The sequence below is a fragment of the Epinephelus fuscoguttatus genome, linkage group LG8 (genome assembly GCF_011397635.1).
Source record: "Epinephelus fuscoguttatus linkage group LG8, E.fuscoguttatus.final_Chr_v1".
NCBI classification, from domain to species: Eukaryota; Metazoa; Chordata; class Actinopteri; order Perciformes; family Serranidae; genus Epinephelus; species Epinephelus fuscoguttatus.
Window position 1 is genome coordinate 36,546,242 of NC_064759.1, and position 23,211 is coordinate 36,569,452.

The 23,211-nt window shown below is 41.9% G+C and overlaps 1 protein-coding gene across 6 annotated transcripts in view; it reads left to right on the forward strand.

The window, feature by feature from the left end:
* LOC125892761 (intermembrane lipid transfer protein VPS13B-like) overlaps positions 1-23,211 on the forward strand; it is a 360,799-nt gene that overhangs the window by 307,329 nt on the left and 30,259 nt on the right. For all 6 annotated transcript variants that reach the window (XM_049582970.1, XM_049582966.1, XM_049582968.1 and 3 more), the window contains 2 exons: positions 2,201-2,362; positions 21,390-21,545. In XM_049582970.1, the coding sequence (XP_049438927.1) occupies positions 2,201-2,362; positions 21,390-21,545 (318 nt within the window). The remainder of the gene's footprint in view (positions 1-2,200; positions 2,363-21,389; positions 21,546-23,211) is intronic.

Below are 23,211 nucleotides of genomic sequence, written 5' to 3' on the forward strand. Positions count from 1 at the left end.
CTCTAACCTCAGCCCCCATGCTTCCATTTTCAATTCTCTGTCCCTAGCCCCACTTTCAATCTTTGCTCCCCCCAGCCCCTAACCCCAGGGAAGTGGCTTTGGTGGAAAGCCACACAAAAGCCCAGTAGTATTTACACACTCTGCTTTCTCACAGAACGTTCACAGGCAGTTACATGTGCAATTGAGACAACAGGAATTTTCCTCCTGTGATTTTTTTTTTTCTTCCACCCGTTCCCCCCATGTTTCTTTGCAACTGGAAGGAAAGTGATAGAGAGATCAGGTTCTTGTTTGTAGCAGATGTGTGGGCGAGGGGTCATCTATCACAGAATATGTAGGTGATTTCAGATCTGATCATTGTTTCATTATGTCCCTTTTACAGGTTTCACTATCTCCTTTACAGTGTCTTGTTTCATGAGTATTTCTTTTGAATGGGTGTCATTATTTACAATCTGTTTTCCAGACATTTTACTGTACCTTGCCATTTATATATGTGCCACTCTGCCATGCAGATCTGACTCTGTGAAAACTAAAGTAATAGTATCTGGGTGGATTAGTGAAATTGATCCTTTGATTCCTAGTAGGACTGCAGCTGAAGAAGAAGCTGTCATCTTGTGCTCTTTAACAAGAAAGACATGTTGACTGTTTAAATATCTTTGTCTTAATATTTGTCCACTTTAAGTCCCTGGATAGACAGAGAGTGATTATGATTACCGCAGGAAGCTTTTCTGATGTGTGTATCATGTTGCCTCATGAATCGAAGCGGAAAGACGATACCATCAAAGAGTGGGCTTAGCGATGGCATCTTAAGATGGCAGCAGGAAGTTTGTAAATCGCAGTGTCAGATTCGAAAGGGAGCACAGATAGTGTTCCACTATAAAACTGGAAATGGATTTGAACCCACTGTCGCAGCTGTCCCGTCTATATTTTGCTCTCTACCTCTCTCTCCCTCACACACACACATCTATCATCAAGTGTTCTTTTTAATGGTGTAAACTTTCCCATCCGTTTTCAATAGCATCAACAACCCCAGGACCCTGAACGTGCTTGGCAGTCAAACTCTGAGCTTTTACTGCCAGCCTCTTTTAACCATCAACCATCAACCCCCTGCCATTTAAAAGTATACAGCAGGCTGGGGTCCGTCTTTGTTAGGATAGCTGAGTAGTTATTGAGAAGCTGTCTGAACCACAGTCATATGCGTCAGGAGTCAGGGAGGGGTGTGCAGGAGAGATCCCATCAGGGCTTGAGAGCCTCTGGAAGGAGCTCAAGTAAAACTTACACATGCACTTGCACCCACGCACTCACTGTCCAACTCACATGCAAACTATGTGCTGTTTTGAAACTGTGTACTTGAATTCCTGTATGCAGGAGACTTGACACACTCCCCTCTCCCTGTTAGACCAGTGTTTTCAATAGCAGGCCAGTGAGCTCTTTGCTCTTGCATGCAAGGTGACGTATGAGTGGACAGCATCCCTGTGCGACTCGCATGACTTAAGTTTTCTGAGGCTTTCTCATTGACCCATGGCTGTAGGTGGGCCAGACTCCACCATATTGTTTTCTCCTAACAAACCACAATATATTGATGACTGTTACTAACAGGAATGCCTACTTAGTGGCCCACTTATGTTCCAAGCTTTGAGAAAATGTTAGGGAAAACCATGCACACACAAACTGAGTTGCCATTTGAAATGAGTTGACATCTCTGACCCTGTTTATCTCAGCAATGACCAAGTTTAGTTGCTCTGGGAAGGAAGATAAAGAGTTGAGTTTTTGGTAAGGAGAGAGGCCTCCTGGAGGTTTTATGTGGGACCAGGGGGTAGATTTGGCCCTAAAGCCTAGTCTAAGCTGCTCCAGCTTGGATAGCTGTCAGACTGTGATATGATTCACTCCCCTGTTGAGGTTGTGTTGCTCCCACAGGTGATATCACTCATCTCTTTCTCCTACTGACTGACAGCTGCACTACCAAGATGTGCATTTTTAAGCTTGAGAATACATACATTGTTGACACCTGTAAATGTGCTTATACACACACACACTGCACACACACTGCACACATAATATATATTATACACCCTCTATAAACATACACACCTGGAAGTATTTGCTCATTTTCTCATGTCACCCCTCTTCTTTCTCCTTCTCTTTATCCATCCATCCACCAATACTTTCTCCCTTAACCCCTCATCTCCCTGTTTTCTCTCAGAGTGGGAACCCAGAGGCTGAGGAGCTGGTCTACAGCCACTACGTGATCTGTAACGATACCCACGAGACGCTGCGCTTTGGCCAGGTGGACACAGATGAGAACGTGCTGCTGGCCAGCCTCCACAGCCACCAATACAGCTGGAGATCCCACAAGTCCCCACAGGTAACGCACACACACACATAAACATGCATAGCCCAGGGGCAGGGCACACACATATGCCTGCACACGCGCACACACACACACACACACACACACACACACATACACACACACACACACACACACAGTACAGTATATCCAGAAACGTGTACATGGAGCACACACACAGACATGCACACACATTTGCATATACAGAAAAGAGTGCTAACATAAAAGAGTATTAATACAATCAGTACATGCATAGAAACATAGATTGTTCCTACCTAAACTTACACACACACTCAAACATTTTGGACCTGAATACACATGCACTACATGTGCACACTCATACTTTTGGTAAATATATAAAGACAGGTTTACAAATCCATATCCATACTCACTGACATGAGCATACGAATTGCGTCCACAGGCTCACAGAGGTGTACACACACACACACACCAGACACACCGTCATCAGCATGCAGCCACTATCTATGCGTTTCTGTCAGCGCACTCAGACAGTGCCCTGACAGCATTGTTAAAGAAGATTGATTATATTTAACCCTTTGTGGTTTTGAGGTTGAGCGGAGGGTGGGCTGGCGATCTGTGGCATATGTGTGTGTGTTTGGTGCACACATGTTTCAGGAACCCCCATGTGTTCCACGGCGAGTGTGAGAAAGTCAAGCTTGAGAAAAGACATGGCCATAATTGCTCGCAGTAAGTCAGTAAGTCAAGTTGTATTAATCATCAACCATGGTTAATCTGTACTCTTACCTCACTCTTGCTTTCTCACACACACACACACACACACACACACACACACACACACACACACACACACACTTGGAGAGTGGCAATCTGGCATATCAGCACAGCGAATACCACATCTCATTTTAGCAGTGAGTCAAACTGACCTCTGTATTTTCAGGGATGTTTTGGAACAAAGATTGTCCGAATGGGCCAAATGTCATCAGAGATGAGGAATGTGATTCCAAGATGGTTCTGTCATGTGTTATTCCATCATGTGTTTGTGGTATATGAAATATGTGTTCTCAAGATGAACATGATTTGTGAAACTAGATAAATAAGGAATAGTGCAACTTTGCCAAAAACACTCGGATAACTTATTGAGCTTGATGATAAAGTGTCTGCCAATGTGTCCGCCTCAGCAAATTGTAGCACACACTCTTAATTACATTCCGGGGTTATAATAATAGTGGCACTGATAAGAGAAGGGGTTGTATTTCCTTAATGGTTCTGCAAGTGTGTTTTTGTAGCTCTAACAAATCAGTTTCTAGACGGAGCCTTAAGTGGCTTTGTTGTTTTGCTTCAGTCCCATGATGCTTCGGAGTGTCTAAAACAACTCTGATCATCAGAAGCCATCTTTCCCCAGACCTCCCCACTCTACCAACTTTCCTCTTTCTGTGAGTCTGCTCTGCACCTCAACTCCAAGACCTCCCCCTTAACCCTTGACCACCTGTTTATTTGTCAGTTATATTGCCAACCTCAGGTCCTATCCTGCACTTAACACTTGACGCTCTCAGGCTGCCCATTTGTTATTGTGTATTTATACTAATTTTATATAAAAACTGTGGATTATAAACCCATCATCTCCTACCACCAAATCCTCTCCTCAACTCCCTCATCTCTAAACCCCTAAGCCTCTCCCATTATCTCCTTCTTTTTCTTTTTATCACTCTAACCACACTCATCATTGAGACAGAGAGTCTCAATTTTCATAACTATGAATAATCATGTCAAACAACAGCTCACAACGCCTCCAAATAGTTCAGTGTTGTAACCTCTCCAAGTACATCAGTAAACACTTTTCAGCTTGGGACCCACAGTGCAATTAGCTCACTCATACTGAGGATATGCTAATGCTGTGCATAGTATTTCTGTGTCTTTTCTTGCCATGCACTGTAGGGACTCACCAGACACAGGCCAAAACCCATTTCAGGCCACACACCCTAAACCACAGTTTAGAGAACATAGCTGTACAATATTCCCCTGGCGCCGCCTCGGTCCAATTCTCTTTATTCCTGATGCTTCACCTCCATCAGCTCGATGAGATCAGTAGACCTGGAAAGTCTCTGGCCTCCACATTGTTTTGGGGTCTCACTTGGACATTTGTGCCTTTCTCTCAACACTCTCCAACAACAGCACACAGCTTCCCAACGCTGTCCTTGTCCCTTTCTCAATCCCCCTAGCACGGTCCTGTGTTCTGGTGTTTACGACCATGCTGGCTGAGCTCATTAGCCCTTGTCTGGCTTGTCCTGCCACTGGCCTCCGCATGGCTGCCCTGTTCTGTTTTGGACTCTGGCTTGAAGGCGACTGTGTCCTTTTTATCTCTGTCACGCCCCAGTAAGTGCTGTCCTCTCATTTGGGATCATGGCCTTGGATTACCCCTGAAGCATTGCTCTGCATCTGGCCTGTTGCAGTCTGTTCTTTGGCCACTCCGGTCCCTTCTCTTTAGGATCCATACAGTTCTGTGTGTACTGTTACCTTCCATCAGTAGGTGATTTGTTCATTTTTACAAGGGAGACAGACAGTTTTCATCTGTGTTTATTTGCTGTTTGGTCAAAAGATTCTCTGTGCTTTCTCTTGTTGTGATGCTTCACATTGCTGCTTTTAATAATCGCAATGGTCTCTGAACATATGATGAGACACACTGGTTTCAACTGCCCGTGGCAAGAACAAGAAGAATTTGTCGATTCTTGATTAAAAGCTGTTTTTCGCTTTCTACTTTTCTCTCTTTAGAACTCACCATATGAAATTACTTTTCACTGACTCATTCATTTCTTCAACTGTTTTCTCTTGGGTTGTGTGGTCTTCACTCTAGTCTCACAGTCATAGTGCTTATCAGAATGCACTGATTTGATTGGCCGAGTAGCATCACATAAGATGACTGCACACATGAAATTGGTCTGTGAGTTTGCTAAACCAGTGTTACAGATGTTGCACCAGTCAAAATAGCCACATCATTCTCAGTAATTTACTGGTTATATGTCTAAGTCTGGACTGGACTGGACTGGACTGGACTGGACTGGACTGGACCTGGGAGATGGAAAGTGATATCAGATTAACAAGAGGGACACATTTTGGTCATATGCTATCAAGAAGGATGGTGCCCTCCCTCACCCCCCTCAAATCACCTACTGCCTTCCATATAACATCCATGGTCACATTGCTCTATTGGTAGCTCTGGTTTGACTCAAAATTTTTTGACATGAGTTGACATGAGGTCATGAGGTCCCCTCCCTTAATTCTACCCTTCTTGCTTTCTTAACCACCAAACTACCATTAGTTGTATAAAAAAAAAAATCAGATCTTAACAGATGCTGAAAATGTGACCCCACGCATAAAGACATGTAATGATAAATCAATAGTTTTGTTCCTGTTGTTCCTGAAAGGCAATGATTTTGCCAAAACAGCACGCAACACACTTTGAGATTCCATTCACAAACAACCCGAGTCCCAACTCTCAAAATCAGAAATCTTGACAGGCAGGAAGAACTAGCTGTTAGTTTTTGCACTACTTTTTACAGAAAAAGTAAGTAATAGAGACAGTATGAACGTGGACTGTACATATTACAGCGTGAGCTGGAGGTGAGTAAATTCTGAGTTATCAGATCATATATTTCAGGGCTTTGCTGATGATTTTTGGGAGAGAAGAATCCAAAAATTGGTTTGATGCCAGTGTAGTATGTACGTGGCGTCATTCTGTCCAGGCTTCATCTATCTCTACTTCCCAACCTTGTACCTTTACCCAACTTTATCCAACACACACACACACACACACACACACACACACACTGAAGCACACATCCCCCGCCCATGGTGTTCATGGCCAATCTTGTCTCGTCTGTGAGGCCTGGGGCCTGTCAAGAAGGCAGACCATCAGCCTGTCCTCATGGCTCTGGTATGATGTGTGTCCCAGCTGACCTGTCCCTCAGGCACACACACTCGCACACACTCACACGCACACACACACAAGCCGAAGCTACTAATTTGCTGTTGTAAAGTTATCTGTCCCCCTCACTCTCTACAGCTCCCCCGAGAACCCACTGGACATGAAATCATCTTGAATAGAGGAAAATGGGGGAAGAGAGAGATGGGGGGAGTGAAGAAGAAGGAACAAAGGCAGAACGGACAGGGAAATATGAGAAATTCAAAAGAAGGGTAGCAAGGAGTTGTCAAGGAGGATACTGTACAGGCCTACTTGAGAAAACGGGAGGACATGGAAAAAAGGAAGCAAGGGCAAAGGATGAGCCATGCTCTTAACACTCACAGATTGGCTGAGAGAACTCCACAGTGGCAGCACAGCCAAAAATGTGTCTGCTCGGTATCTCACTGTCCCTCCCACCTTCCCTGTCTTTCTCTGTTTATGATGCACAAGCAATGAATTAAGAAAGTATAGGTGAGTAGATTTGCCAACTATGCTTTATTACCACACATTAAATCCTTTAATCCTATCTTCTGTTGTTGCCAGTCCATAGACATAGTCAGAAAGAGGGGAAAGGAGTCAGAGTGAGAGGAAAGAACTTCCTAAATGAACAGGGCTGCTGTTGTTTCAGCTTGAACTAAAACAGAAAGGCATATTTAAAATCCTGCAATCTCCTGTGTGTGCCTTTGTGTGTCCGTTTGTGAAAGAAGAGTGCTTAATGTGTGTGATCCTGAGCGGTCTAACCAGTGTACACTTCCCAAGATGTTGACATACCTCCGAATATCTGTCACTTCTCTCAAAAGAACACTCGAGCAGAGTGTTTTTGCAGTGAAATGTGAACCTCAGCTCAGGTCACACACTCTCTCAGTGCTCCTCTGTTTCTCTCTGTCTCCCTTCCAGTCTCTGGACCCCCCTGTTTCTGCTGTCAGTCATAACCGTAAGATGCATTAAAAGGGTCGATTGAGGCAGTCACGTCTTCAGAGCCCGCTGTGGTCTAACACTTGATCAAATTCATACCTATACGTGAAAACACACACACACACACACACACACACACACACACATACTGTGATAAAATGTTTCCTAAGGCCTGGAGTATGTCAGGCCTCTCAGTGTAATTTCTCTCTTTCAGGCTCAGCATGCCTTCACACCCCAGCATTTGCCAGCCAAGGTGAAGAAGTTTATAAACACTTACAATCCCCCTGCCCCCATTTTTAGATATTTTTATGATTTTATTTCTTTTATATATATGTAAGAGAGACATAGATAGAGGTACATAGATTGACACATCAATCCAAAAACGGCAGGATGATAATGCGTATAACTAAACACTCTCTCTATAATTAAGTGCAGTTTATATCTATCTCGCACACACACAAACACACTCACTGTCCCCACCCTGATGTTTTTCTGGGCTCTGGCGTGTGGTGTGGTGCGGATGGTTGAAATATCTGGCTGCTTGGTACAGGATGCAGCCTAGCTGATGGAAATCCCTGTGGTTAGTGTGGTTAGCAGGGAGAGGGGCGTAAAAAGCCCCCTAGATTTGGGGAGGACTTTTTAAGTGCCTACAAGGAATATTCACATTTTGAATAAATTGTAATTTACTCCAGGAGCAGGCTTCTACTGAAAAGGTCGCGCTCTCTCTCTCTCTCTCTCTCTCTCTCTCTCTCTCTCCCCGGGTGTATGTCTTTGTGCGTTGGTGGTGTGTGTGTGTGTTATTGGTTCATGTGTGTATGTGCGTCAGTGTTGTGTTGGTGTGCGTGTGTGTGGTTCCCAGAGGAAATGTGCTGGAGATAGCAGCCCGGGACTATTAGTTTGCGGTCAGATTGGCCGTGTTGTTGGAAGCAGGCATGACAGGGAGGTATTTGGTAAGAGGGTGTGTGTGTATCTGTGTGTTGGTATGAGGGAAATGATAGAACGTTTATGTGTGTATGTCTCTACTCATGTGTTTACGTTCATGTGTGAGGAGCTTGATGTATTGCGTGTGTTTCCTGTTGCTTACTTGCCATAGACACTTTGCTGTGTCAATCTGATCCAAATTCTTGTTTTCAGCCGACAGCAGGGTTCAAATTTTACAGCTCATTATTCAAAATAGGTAGGTTTATTCCCTAAAATGCGTCAGTTCTTTTGTCAAGTAGGATTTCATATTTCAACATTCTGACCCATTGTTTAAGAAACACTGCCCTCAAGTGAAGTGGTGTAGTTGTGCTGTTCATCCAAAATTGCGGCTTTAACTGCAGTAGATTAGGCTGACCCTTTGGGAGGTATTAGCTCCAATCAAGTTAACCCACACATTGAGTGATCAGGGAGAGGGAGAGAGAGAAACCGCTGAAAGGGACTGCTGTCCATTTTGATCCCTGGAGAAAAGCTCCACTTTCCTGTTGTTTATCCTCAGAGCTGAGTTGGGCCCAAAAGGAAGGCTGACTCTTTTAAACTGACATGTACTTGTAGGCATTACATTAGGTAATGAATAGAAAAGTTAAAGGTGAACCTTGTGTCATGACGCAAAGGTTAAACATCGGTTGCTCAATGAGTTACATTTTGATGATGGTTTGTGTTTGTGTCTAAGCTCACAGTCATCAGTCAGTTATCCTGTACCGTCACACTTGTTTTCTTGTCCAGGCATGTCTTCTGAAACAGCCCCCCCAGTGGAATAATATTAAAAAATAAATTCACCAAAGTGATTACTAAGGCAAAGCCTTTGTCAGGAAATGTCAAATATAGTGGATAAAATTTGAAGATGCATTATGTACTCATTATTTTAACATTTTGTTTCTATAGCAACAAGATACAAATTGTGTGTGTGAGTCAGTGGGTCAGAAGCTAAGTCAGTCCTTAGAGAGAGGATCATTATCATCATGTCTTCCTGGGTAGGATAACCTCAGACAAACAGAACAGTCATCACTGGGCGAGGTTACAGCCTTATTCAGCCATGCACGATTTACATTCCTGGTCATAGTTACATAGTGAATATCCATGGTGATGGTTAGTGAGGAGGACTTGGTCTTGTTAGTCAGCACAGCTCAAACAGTACAATAGAAATAAAATGAAGGGAAAAGAAAGAGCATAAAGGAATCAAGCTCAAATTTAGATTGGCAGCTCTGACTGGTGTGTTAGTAAAACCAACAGGAATCACTCTCTCCATCTCCTCATCTTACACGCTGATATAATTCTAAGTAAGATCCAGAGTAGTAAAACTACATAAAACTATGCATAAAACATAAACTACACAAAATAAAGAAAAATAATTGAATCATCAGATCTTTAGGCCTTCTTTGTAAAGTCACAAAAACATTTCAACAGCCTAAATTGTCGTCTATTGCAACTATTACAGAATATATTTGGGGGTTTTTTAGGCATCATAAATCAATATAGTATGTACAGTATAAAAGAACATTGGAATCACCTTTTTACCTCTCCCTAATCACTGAGCTCACACATATATTTTTGAGTCTGAGGAAGAATACCAGTTCTCAACTGTGAAACTAAAGATTTCTGGTTCCTAAATGAACAAGATGTAACATGTGATTCAGGACCAAACTTTTTGTTTAATATGCATATATGTCCTTAAGTTTGGCTTTGACGAGATATTTTCCAACAATTTTCCTTTGAACTTGAATGAAAGCTTCTGTTTTTATAAGTTTATATTACCGCACATATTTTTCTTGACATATATAGCATATCAGCCTCCTCAGAGACTGAATAGAGCTCTTTTGCCTGTGGAGAACAATATGATTTACTCCACATAAACACCTTTTTATTTATTCTGTTATCTGCCATTTTAATCAAGCTGTTCCACAGTCAGATCCTTTCACGTTTCCTTGTACTGACTGTTGCATATCTTTCAAGGCAACTCGACAGATATGCAGTCCCCTGAGCATTTATCTGTATCTTAATGACACATAATTAGCCATACAGAATTAAACATACAAACATCACAACACCTAGGTCAAAGGTCACAGGTAATTTCGTGACCCCAGGATGTTTCCATTTTCCTCCCAAGGCGGGGCACAGGCCTCACTCTGAAGCTACATCTCTGTTCATCCCAGCAACTGATCCATTTGCAACTGGACCTCCAGTGCACAGGCTAATAATTGTCAAATCTATATGGGCCCACTGGACATAATAGCCAAAGGGTTCTATGCCTCAGCAGCTTGCAGGCCTGTATATCCAATCCTCCATACATCATTCCTCTGTACTGGCCACTAATTCTCAGGCAGGATAAGCACTAAGGCTGTAGCTTTTGTTTTGGATTGGATTTGTTAGTTTGTGTTTTTGTATTAGTCACTGGAGAGATGAAAGTATTTCTCCCAGTAGTGCTTGTTGGGGGCAGGCTTTATTAGTAATCCATGGGACATTTCTCGGGAAGTCCTGAACTTCATGTTTGCCTTATGTTACAAAAACAATGAAAAGTTTCAACAATAAAATGTTGCCAGTGATTTTTGAAATCTAAATGTTCTGGGGACCCATTCTCATCTTTGTGCATCCCACCATTTGGTTCTCCTCCAACCATTGTAAAACAATATACTACATTCCCCAGCTTTCTACCACAGCCAAAATGTTCATGAGAAATAGAGGGTGGACAGTGAGTCTCCACCTTCACCGCTGTCTTTTTCTTTTTATCTCTGTACAGCTCATTCCTGCTCATCCCTCCAAACTCAGTCCAGTATTTAGAAGACTTTGTTTTCTCACTCTTACTGACATGCTGTGAGATTTTATTTTGATTCCATGTTGTATATCTGATGAGCCATTGGTCTGTCATGACTCTGCGTGTGTATATATATTTGAGTAATTCCACTCCCTGTGTAGTGTGTCCCAGAGGAAGCTCTCCCTCTGACATGAGGAGATTAATTTAATTATCATGTTGATGAGAGCTGAGCAGCTAGAATCTCATATTTGTTTTTCTATATAAATCTTTTTAAACATGCCAATGTGTTAGCAGTTTAAAAAATATGTTTTTTTTTTTCTCTCCATCAAATCCTTGGCCTTGAAACTATAATAAAGGGTCTGAAACCATGCGTTGCAACCCTGTTTGGGCAGCAGAACTGTTTCTGGTTGGTCTCCACATGACAAAAGTGTTGGTATGTTTTAATGACCCTGGGCCACATTGTGGCAACAGATTTATTCAATCGAGATCCCATTCTTAACAAGTTCACCAGCCCATGTTGTACTATGATGTCAGTTACAGAATGAGGTCTCTCACTGTGGCTGATGTCTTTTATTTTGACCACTCTTCAAGTTAAATTGAAATGATGGCAAAAAATTGTCTGATTTAACCACACAGTGTAGTATACACTTTAATTTTTTTTTTTTTTTTTTTTTTGGTGTCTAAGTGACTGTTGAAATGTCCCATAAAAAGTCCCACAAGTTCAGTAGTATTTGGTAGGACACTTTAAATACATCCAGACCAATACTTCAAGTGAACATGTGACACAAGTATGAGTGTTATCAAATATGCAACCTTGTGAACACTCCTTAATACCATTTGAACAACTCATGTAGACCTTCAGTGCATTCCATAGTGATATCTTACTCTGATTTAGCAGTACTCTAATGCACAGAGACAAAGGTGCCCAGGTAGGATAACTGTATTTCATGCTTTTTTTTTTTAAGTATTTAATATTGTAAAACACAGAGTTATAAATAAAGGATTCATAACGGGCTCTAAAATGTATTTGATTCTGAGTTTCTTTTGACCATCATCCTCTGTGCATGGCTGTGAGTCCACAGCACAGTTAGGTCTTTTCTATTATGGGAATTTAGCAACCTTTGATCTGCAGCTTCCCATAACCTGAACTTTTAACACCCCATAAGGCTTTCATTCTCTCGTGTTTCCACTGTGTTTAACAGACAAGAATGTCTTGTATTGTATATTATATACATTAATGAAAAGGCGACACCTGGACAATTATTTTCACAAGCTATTTGGGTGGTGAGTACACAAAAGCAATGGAATAAGCATAGGTAATTGTGATTCTCTTTTGCATTTACATGTAATGATTTAGAAATTAATTAGGAGAGCTGCACTCACAGTAAGTATTCGACAGAATGGACCATAGAGTGAGTGAGCCCGGCACCTGACCAGCTCCCACCCACTAAACAGATTTCTTGTGCTGGGTGCATCCCTTGTGACATGTCAGCTGCCCCAAAAGACGCACTCACCCTCTCTCTGCTCCATACTGTCTTAAGATGGGCAGCCATGAGAAAATCAAGCCATGGACCTGCTCACACTGCAACACAGCTGACCAGAATTTCGGACCTGCAAGAAATTCAACCAATAATCAACCGATTGTTGATTGTGCAGTCAACTAATCAAGTGTTGTGACCCCCTTCAAAGTGTACATCGAAAAACTACTTATCTGGTAGAAATTCATCTGGATTCTAACATTAGTTGGGGATGACAGTTATGTGGGGGGCTAAAACAGGCTGAATCCGTACAGTGTCTGCCTGGCTTCACCAGCTCGTAGTTTAATTCAGAAGACAGGGAGGTGCAGGTAAAGAATCAGTGGTCCCATAGGTGCTGCCCTGAGTTCAGCACCACGGACAGCACCTTAGTGTTGTATAACCAGTCCCACAGGAAGAGCACTGGTTAATGACATAGTGATTTTGGCCTGGTGACCACAGTAGGGACTACAGGTCACATGACACCCTTGGACCCAGAGAGGCGTCTCGCCATATACTGTACATCCATCATGAAGTTATTTCAGAAAAAACTAAGAGAGGATTTTTCTTAGCATCACACTTTGCAAAATACCATTTGAAGTATCAACCTTTTAAATATATGTCCAACATTTGAAAACCACCAAGAGCTGCGTCAAGATGCTATTTTTGTGCCATTGATGTGTGCTGACTGTCAGCCAGGCAGAGCCAGTGAAAGACACTTATGCACAAACATTTCCTGCACCCGCACTGGAATCAAGAGAAACTTTTTAGTGTATGACTATGTTGTGGTGATATGTTTTCTACATTTTCCTGGGCCTCAGTTTCATTACACAATCTACCACTTTGTGGTTAGGGGTAGCTGTATAGGGGTTAACCCATGCTGCATTTGTTCTTTAGCGGGAGAGCTTGTGGTTTCATTGTAGTGAACCAAAACTCTCTGTAGTGAAGTGTTACATTGCACTATGCATTGCATTGTCAAACCAGTGGAGACATCAATTGCATTCATGTTGTCTGAGTTAGACTGCAGTCAGCCTACGGTTGCTGGTAGTTCAGAGGCACTCTAGTTGTGGTCAGGGGATGGGTGACTGAGGTCTCCTCTTGCCTTGTCAGCCTGTGATCAAGAACATACCACCTTTTGTTCCCTTGTAAGTACAGTATGTTTGTTTATTTATTTGTGTTTGTCTGAACAAATGTGTTTATGCACAGTATGTGTTTGCCCTCCGGTGGACTGATGTTTTTCTGCTGTTCGCCCAGTGTAAGCTGGGATAGGCTACAATGTCATGACAAGCGGGTAGAAAGACCAGACGTATGTCTTAACATGCAGGTAAAACTATGTGTGTAGTATACTGTATGTGTGCAGCATGTTACAATAGTTTCTCTGTCACATTTCTATAGAAGCCCACGGCAAGCCTTTGTGTTTTTTGTGTTCTTAGACTGAGACATGGTCTCTGTCCTTCCAAGGGTCCTCGACCACTGACTCCTTCATCCCCTCATCATGCGGTTTACAAACCTCTCTCCTCTCAGACAGTACTCCTTTTGTCAGCTCCCTTCATTTGGTGCAAACACTTGCCGCGTCTGCGTCTCCTGGAACGCTCAAGGCCCTGGATGTCTAAGATGCCTTGGTAGAAACCAGAGGGAGAACTATGGAACAATGTTAGTCAAGCATAAACCTCTTAACGTCTCCTCTGTCAACCACGGACCCACACAATGCCTTCTCTCTGTACCTTCTTCCAGCTCTCAAACCGCTTCTTAGACTTGCAAATCTGGGCTTTGATGTTGCACTGCCTTGCTTCTTTTGTCAGAGAGAGGGAGCCAAGGAGGAGAAGAGCATTGCAGACAGCTGTTAAAGCCACCATAATTCCCTCATGTTACATGGGTTAGCCCTCACTGCCCTGGCAAAGATGCTGTTGTGTCTCTGTTCTCTCTTTAACTTATTTACGCTCATTTTTTTTCCCACTCACTGCAGTTTCAACTTTGTCTACCTCTGTCTTTTTTTCTCTCCCATAGTCATCCTTTCTAGAGGACAAAGTAATCCATATTCATTTGTTTTGTTGTCTGGGTATAAACCTGTTTCTCATTTGTTAGGTGGCTAGCTAGCTCCCTGGTCCCAAAGTTATTTCACCAGACAAAACAGGCCTCTGTTCCGCAAACCTCTTTTCTCATCTACGCCCATGACATTAAATAAGAGAGGCAGTACAGAGACTTGTCAGAGTTTTTTAAAACTTTGGTATTTTAAATTGAAATCACATTATTTTCAAATTTCAAAAAAGTTTCAAGCCTCACAGAGTTTCATTAAGATGCAAAGCTTGTTTGGGTGGAATTGATTGGTAATCAACCATCTAAGACCTGCCAGAGCCTCTTTAGGGCTGTTTGGAAACTAGCGTGCAAAGCTACTGGTGTTGTTTATACCTCTATTTCATGTTTCTGAGTTTCACATCTTCTTTTATAGTCTGAGTGAGATGGAATGAAGGAATGGTAATAATGGGTAGAAGACCAACGACCACTGCGGCTTTGTCAGACTGTCTTTGCAGCATCCAGGAACGTTGATTACATCTGCACTGCGGACAGACACTTAATTTGTGTTATGTACACCCAAGCACATTCCTGCTAGAGGACAATAGACGGGTGGTGGTTACAGTGGCAGGAGTGACTTGTTGTGTCTGCAGGAGGACAGGGGTCGGAGGGCGTTTGGTATGTGAGTGAGAGAGACAGAGAAAGAGGGTGATTTTATGTCTGTCCAACTGTATTTGCTTCTCTGTTCATCTATGCTTTACACCCACATTATCACATTATCAACGCAGACACTTGAGTGTTTGCCATCCAAATGAGGTAATGGCTCTGCGTTTACCAGGAAGTTAATAGTCATTGCTTTGGTTATGACTGACTGATGTCTTAGCGTCTTTTACAGGAAACTTTGTTGCTAATGATTTTCTCCCGGGACAGGATTAAGCAATTGACCAGGCAATAGACATGACATCGTACCCATGATGGAATTTGGTTGGTTGATTGACTCACTGAATATAACAGTTTAGGCGGGCAGTGATTCTTAGAAGTTAACACCATTTCTGAATGTGTCAGTCCCATGTTTGGGTTCTGCATTTAGTTTCCATAGCAACTGGAGAATCTGGGTGATGGGGTTTCAAAAATTTCATATGGTACTGATTTTGTGATAAGACCATGCACGGTCCCAGCATGATCTGTGTGGATTTTAACATCATCATTCTGACCCCCTGATATTTGGTTTAGTAGACAGGTGTTCCTTGTTACGTTTAGGTTAGTCACAATTTCAGCAGACTGCCTGATTTGAAAACATATGTCAAAGCCTCATTATGTGCTCAATGATACCTGCAGGCTCTAAGTAATTTAAGCAGCTTGGATTGTGGCAAAGCCAGTAAAACTGGTGGTAATACGGTAATATACAAACCATATCAAACTTCAGCTTTTATTAACGCCATGTTTGAACATTACAAGGGAAGTAATCCCTGTGATGATGTGGCCCTGCAGTCTGACTGTGGACATCAGAGCAAAGACAAATGGAGTTGATTCAGTTCAAGCAGGAATGGACAATCCCATTGTCAGGTCAATCAGATGATTCATCACCCTGGAACTGAGATGAATCATCTGTAGCTTAGTTATATTAGTGTATTTAGACAAACATGTCACTTTAGACCTTTATGATGATACAAGGCTGGGATGCACTGTCAAACCAAAAACCATATCAGTAACTTGTAGTCAGTTCATTTCTAAAGAATTGGGTTGAATAATTGTAGGTTGATTATATTAATGAGTGGAAAATATGTTTGACTAAAGCCTTCTATTGATATATCAATACCACTGGTCAAATTACATCCAAAGAATTTGGATGAATGCTTGTATTTTGTTAAAGTCAGAGCTTGTGGCCAGAGTTGTTATTGGAAAAGCAACAGTGCATCATGACCCTGGTCAAATCCTGCTCACTATCAGCATAACAGATAACAGACAATATTACAGTACAGTGCAGTCACAGAAAGAAAATGCTTTGTGTCCATCCAGTTAATCAGTTTAATAACCCCCATGCCGATCACTCTGGTACCAAAGCTGGAGCCTAGTAATGTGTTGGAAGCAAAGTGTCCACCAACAGCCAGCCATAATCGCAATCTCTCCCTGGGGAAATGAGAAGAGTTTGAGATTTCTTTCACACTCAATACCCAACTTGGCTTCATCATACTTTGATGGGATGGTTGGTCGTAGACAAAAGATACTCAACTCAGCGCCAGTGTCTGAGGGGGAATGTCAAAAAGATTTATTTGGAAATTAGATAAAATTTAATTAGCATCTGAGATTACAAGCTGGTTTTGCTCAAAGTGTTATTTTTCACAGTAGAGTGTGAGAATCAGAGTTGAGTGAGTTGATAAAGATATAGAGGATACAATTCACATATTTATCAAAGCAGTGTCTGACTCTCTGTTGGCTTTTTTTTTTTTTTTTTTTTTAAAAAGCAGACATAATTTACTCTTTCATACTTATACATACCACTTATTTCAATCCAGTTTTGTTTGTCACCTTGGCATGCTGGCCCTGTCAAACCATTATACAGTACAGGCAACTTTAGGCTTTACTCTGATGTAAAGCCCTTGGGGGGTATTTCATCATTTTGGTTCTTGAGGTTAGAGTTCTTCGAATTGGAAAGCAGATGTGAATATGGTTTCTTAACATGCCTGGGGGCACCACAACCAAAATGAAAAACATGAACTCATACAGTATTTAAGTTTCAAAAGTGTGTGCAATAACCAGTTTAAATTTTCATCAGTTTCCTCCCTCCTCTGTCATCTCCCTACCTACAGTATACCCAATGTTAACAGTCTACTCAAAATGATACTTAGAATAAAATCATTAGCTTCTACATCAGGTTAAAATGATAGGTTGACCATTTTCTTCTTCTTATCTTAAAACAATACTGACATGCCCATATACTGGCTTTAAAGAATCATCCTCCTAAAGCAATCAATAACTCTTCAGTCAACATGTAAGCATTCGAGTACTATTTTAAGATAGACTAAAAAGAATATTTCACTCCCAAATGACCATTTGTATATCAGTTGCTCACCCTGCGTCATGTTGAATTTGTAAAGAAAACTGTTTTTCTCGCATTCCTCTGGTGAACAAAGAATACAGTATGATGAATTGAGGAGGCCTGTGTTTAACGACAGCCTAAGTATATCAAAACATCTCTTCACAAACTCTCACATAAGTCGTGCAGTATTATCCAAGTCTCATTTATCCAGTCGTATGTTCAGTACTTCTCAAACAGACGGCCCTTTCCGATGGGCACTTGACCTGAAAGCTAAACTTATTTATTCTTTCTTCAAAGCCAGACTACACTGACAAAAACAGTAATTTTACCTCACTGAACACGGGAGCTGCTGGTCTACCACTGCCTCGATTGGTAGTTTTTGGAGTTATTGTGTGACTTTAGAGAATCCAAACGTACTCTTTAAAACACAGAGGTCAAACGATAACACAAACAAACTAACTGATTGATGCAGTGGTAGACCAGCAGGTCCCATGTTCTTGTAAAATGACTGTTTTTGCCAATGGAGTCTGGCTTTTAATAGAGCTTAGATAAGGTTCACTTTTAGTTCAGTTCCCTGCTGATAGGACTGTCTGTTTGGGAAGTACTGAGCGCATGCCTGGATGACACACTGTATATACTATACCACCTGCCTTAAAGTTTGTTAACAGATGTTTAAATATAGTTTTGCTGTTGTTAAATGTGGACCCCTGTGACTTCAATTCATCAGTCATTTTCTCAGTTTTTTGATTCTTCGTCCACTGGAGGCATGCGTGAAAAACTTTTTTTTTTTTTTTTTTAATGAATTCAACATAATTCACGATGAGTATTTGATAAACAAATGGTCATTTGGGGGGTGAAGTATTACTTTAAAAAATGTGAACCTATAATTTAATTAAACTAGATTCTGATTCAGATTAAGCCTTATCTTTCCTACAAAGCCGTTTCTATTGGTGAAGTATTCCAGTCAGTTGAATATTAGTGTAAGGCCTGGATGAATCCATGTGCATAAAAGCACCACATGTGGCTGGCTGGGTTTTCTCAGTGTCACAACAGTTGGATAAGTCACAGAGAGGCAAAACAGCTTCTTATTTTTCATTCTTGTTGTCCTACGTGTCCAGTTCATCTGTGTCACTGCTGGGGTTTTTTTTTTTTTTTTTTCCCTTCCACTGCCTGAGTCAGAGCAGTGATGAATTAAAACAAGAGCGGCAGTCGCTGTTTGAAGTTTGAGGAGAGACATTATTATGACTTCTCCCTTAAAGGTCAAGTTGAGCCACAGCGAGAGGGGGAGGAGCAGAGGGGTTAAAGGAGAGAGAAGTGTTGAAATAACAAATCAGTCCTTGCAGATGGTGCTGAGGCACAGCAGAGTGGGTTCACCACCACAATATTTTGACCATAATTAACACCAATACAGTGCCACTCACAATCAAAAGTTCAAGAATATTTGGAAGTTAAATTCAAATTAAAAGTTTACACCTTATACAGTGCCAGGTCACTTGAAGAGAGAGTGAGAGCATAATGGCAGAAAATCCCACATTACAGTTATTTTCACTGTGATCTTAACTGGTCTTGATTATAATGTTAGTGCGGGTTAAGGGAATCATCTAGTAGTTCTCCACCCTCAGGCTCAACCTTAACCTCTGCCACCTGGCTGTTTACACCACTCTGCCACTTTCCCTGTGAGCAAGTACGCTGAGCAGGAGATCTGAGAAATTATGTCATTTCCACTCAGCCGACAGGGAGAAGGGATGATCTTGAAGAAAGTGAATTCAGGCTTTGATTAAGAATGTTATTGTAAAGAAATCTGCCTTCAAACAGCGAGGAAAGACTACAGCGGAGAGAAACACAGAAGGTCCTGACCAGGGACCCCCGTGCTCTTTGACCTCAGGAGTAATTTGTTTTTCTTTAGTCAGATTGGCTAAATGTTCGGCACATTGAGGCGACGAGCTAAAGTGTAAATCTTCAAAAACGTTTTTCAGTGTTACACTCTGGTCAAAATTCCTCTGGGAGTGTATTGAACCACCCCCACCCCACCCCACCCCTTCGTCTCCCCTGTCTCTCTAGACTCTCTCTCACATACATTCTTTGTCTTTCTCATGTTCTCTGTCCTCCCTTTCTAACTGTTGCGAGTTTGAAGTTGTGTTGGCAGCTGGGCTGACACAGAGAGTTCAGTCAGGTGGAAGGTCGGCCATGCTGCCTCAGGAGGGGAGAAGGCTTTAGATCTCTGTACGTATTTATGATTCTGCTCCTGTATTGTGACCATAATCTCATGACAACACTCACATTGTTTGACAAATGAGTTTCCTTGTCATGTAGCACTCTGTGATGCTCTGTGTATGACCTCACTGTTGCACAGATGTGCTGTATGCATGGATGGACATTTGACCAGCCTACATGCCTTTTGTGCTGTGTGCATGGATTTACATGGAGGGGGCAGGTAGCAAAGGCTGCAGCAATATGTACTTCGCAGGGCTCAGCGCTACATTTTAATCTTAATCTGCTTCACCTTTGTGAACACATGCAGCACCGTCATGTGCAGTGTTGTCACATGCAGTGTGGTCTGAATTCAGTTCTGACTGTAACAGTAATATCTGAATATTATTAATGCACCAAATATTATACATTTAGCACGTTTTGCTGCTTGCTGTCCCTATTTTTCCAAATGTTAAAATGCGGGTACCACTATTGGTAGTCTGAGTGGGCGGAAGTTCGCTGCAGAGATCAGCCTCTCATTGGGCGGAACGAGCCACCTGCTGAAGTCCCGCCCTACCACCTCCGGTTGTGTAGCAGTTTTCAACTGTTTTCAACACGTCCTTTACTAACTTTTGCAGTGTTTGATCTTGCGGAGATGTAGTCATTTTTCTGCCATGGTTCGCATCCTGTAGGTGATATTTTTGTGGGCGTGTTACACCAAAACCTGTTCCCCCCCAGCATTATTTTTGCAAGCGCTCCGTTGCTGTGGCACCGCCCAGAACGATTGTGATTGGTTGAAAGAAGTACAAGCAGCCGGGGCGTTTTTTTCTCCAATCTCAAAGTGAGAGTCGGCCCAGCCAGGCCTTTCTTTTCTCGAGAAAGGTCTGGTGAGCGAGACTACACTATTGGCAACCAAAGGCCAAGAATTGATTGCCTGCTTTTCAGAGTAGTTGCCAGTGACAACCTGGCAACCATTACTGTTGTGCCCTGCTTCATGAAACCTAAGTTAGAGTTTTGCCTTCCCTAATACTGTGTAATGAAGAAAGCATCTAAAACACTCGTCTGCGGACTGTCTGCAGATATAGATGTAGTGACCTTAGAAATCATGGGGGTTTTTTTTACATATTTTAGCCCCCCTTCCTTGTTGTGGCCCACAGTACAAGGAATTATGTGGAAAATGGTCAGAAAATTGCCACCATTGTAAAGTAGTTTGGATGTCAAATGGTAGGACAACGTCTGTTTATTGCTGTCCTCCCAAGTCCGTGTGTTTACACCCAGCCACACACATGGATGTGCTCCACGTTGAAGTGATGGATAATATGAAGCTGAAAAGGTTGAGAGCCAAACTATCTGACTCTTATTTAGACGTGTGGAGAACAGAGCCTTCCACATCCAACCGCACAAGTACACACACACACATGCAGCCATAATGAGCTTCCACATCAGCTGTTTTCCACCAGCCAGTTTATTGTGTGCGACCTTCCATTTCTACTTCCAACAGCAGCAGGTCTGTTCAGCACCAGTAAACAGGAACTTTGTTGTCTCCCTTTTTCGCCCTACCAAAACCTTCTAAACAAAGAACTTGTTGTTTACTTGCCTTTTGCTCGAGGATAAATAAAGGGCAAGGAGACTAACCTCTGATGTCTGGTGTCTTCTGTCTCTGTTTGTATGTGTGTGTCCTGCTCTGTCCCATCCTGCAGCTGCTGCACATCTGCATCGAGGGATGGGGAAACTGGCGCTGGTCAGAGGCCTTCAGCGTGGACAACGTAGGAACTCTGCTGAGGACCATTCAGTACAAAGGACGCACAGCTTCACTCATCATCAAGGTGGTGCAGCTCAACGGTGTCCAGAAACAGGTACAGTCAGTTTTTACTAAACCCACTGTCTATTTTGTTTTTGTTTTGTTTTGTAGCAAGAAAAAACACACAAAATCTCTTACATACAAACTTTGAGAAATAAGAAAAGAACATTTTGTAGACATTAGACATACAGACATTTTTAATTCAATTTAAATCTGCTACATTAAATACATGTCTATTTTTCTACTAGATATAATACACAAATGTGACAAGTATTACATTTGGTGTTCAAATAACATGTTTGTTTTGCCAAAAAAAAAAAAAAAAAAACTAAAGGAGCTGTATACGACATTCAGAATATTACTGTAACAGCAAACCACTATTTGCTATGCAAAGATATAGTTAAGTAATGGCATCCTGAGCAGTGAAGGAAGTCACACTACCTCCGTTTGTGTTGTAATCCGAGCTTCTCTGTTCTTTGTTGTGGTGAACGGTTCAGCTGAGTCCGCGTGTGTATCCCACTGGCTAGCTAATTGCTGCCACGCTGCACTGCACTCATACGGCAGTTACCGCTGATAACGACATTCTGCTGCTGTGTGTTGGGATGGTGTTGTCACAGAAGTGTAGCACTGACCCTCCGGTTCCCCCCACATTAACACAGTTATCTCTTTAGCACCGTTGCCATTGTTAGTACTGTTCACACTGTTACTGTTAGCTGCCAACCGCCAGCTCAGCCACCTCCATGAGACCCATGTACAGAAAATCCTGACTCAGACTCTGAATCATAGACGTGTCTGCGTGTCACATACAGCTTTACACAGAATCTCTACATTATAGCTTTTTCTGTCTTTATTACTGGATGGCGCTGGCTCATTTGTCATAGACTTGTCATGTATTTCCTGGTAAATAAAAATCATCCTGCATACAAAAAGTTTTACTTTTTAAATTTCTTGTACAAGCCTCAAAGTCAACAGATTAATTATAGAACTTTGTATTTATCTTTAGCAATAAACAGAAAGACAGTGTTAACTGTTGTCTGACCAGGAGATTCACAGTACTGGCAACACTTTTAATTGACGAGTGTAGATTTGTGGTTAAGTTAGACCACAGCAATAATCAAGAACTGAAATTTTGAACAAAACCAAGAATAAAGGAATCCATGTAACCCTTAAGAAAATAAGTGGTTCAGAACAAGCATAAACTTGTTTGCATCTTTATGCCTAGCATTTTTACCATTGTTCATTTTTAGATGAACACTTTTTTATCTCCATTTTTTCCCCCATTTGTTTGTTATGATTTAGTAGTTGCTCAGCTAACAACAGACTGTCTTCTGTTTTGTCAGTTTTCATAATCTGTTTTATAGCACTAAAACAAAAGCTTATGAGCTTGAAGCCATCCAAAAACACAATGTGACCCATCAATCCACACAGAAGATCACAGGAAATCATAAACCAAATCATAAACCAGCCGCGTTCCCCTTTTTACACCAAGAACAGCAGTGAATCATGTTTGGATTTTTCCACAAATACAAGGCAGGGTCAGTGTATTCCTGAATATGCAGAGATGCCATCAGATTACAGCGGTGACACTTTGTTATGTAAACAGTGTCAAGTGTCCCATATGTCTCCTTCTCGTCCTCCAGACAAAACAGACTCGGCCGCTCACATTCCTTCCCCCGTCTGTCCCAGACTTTGTTTACATCTTGTTCCCATTGGATCCAATG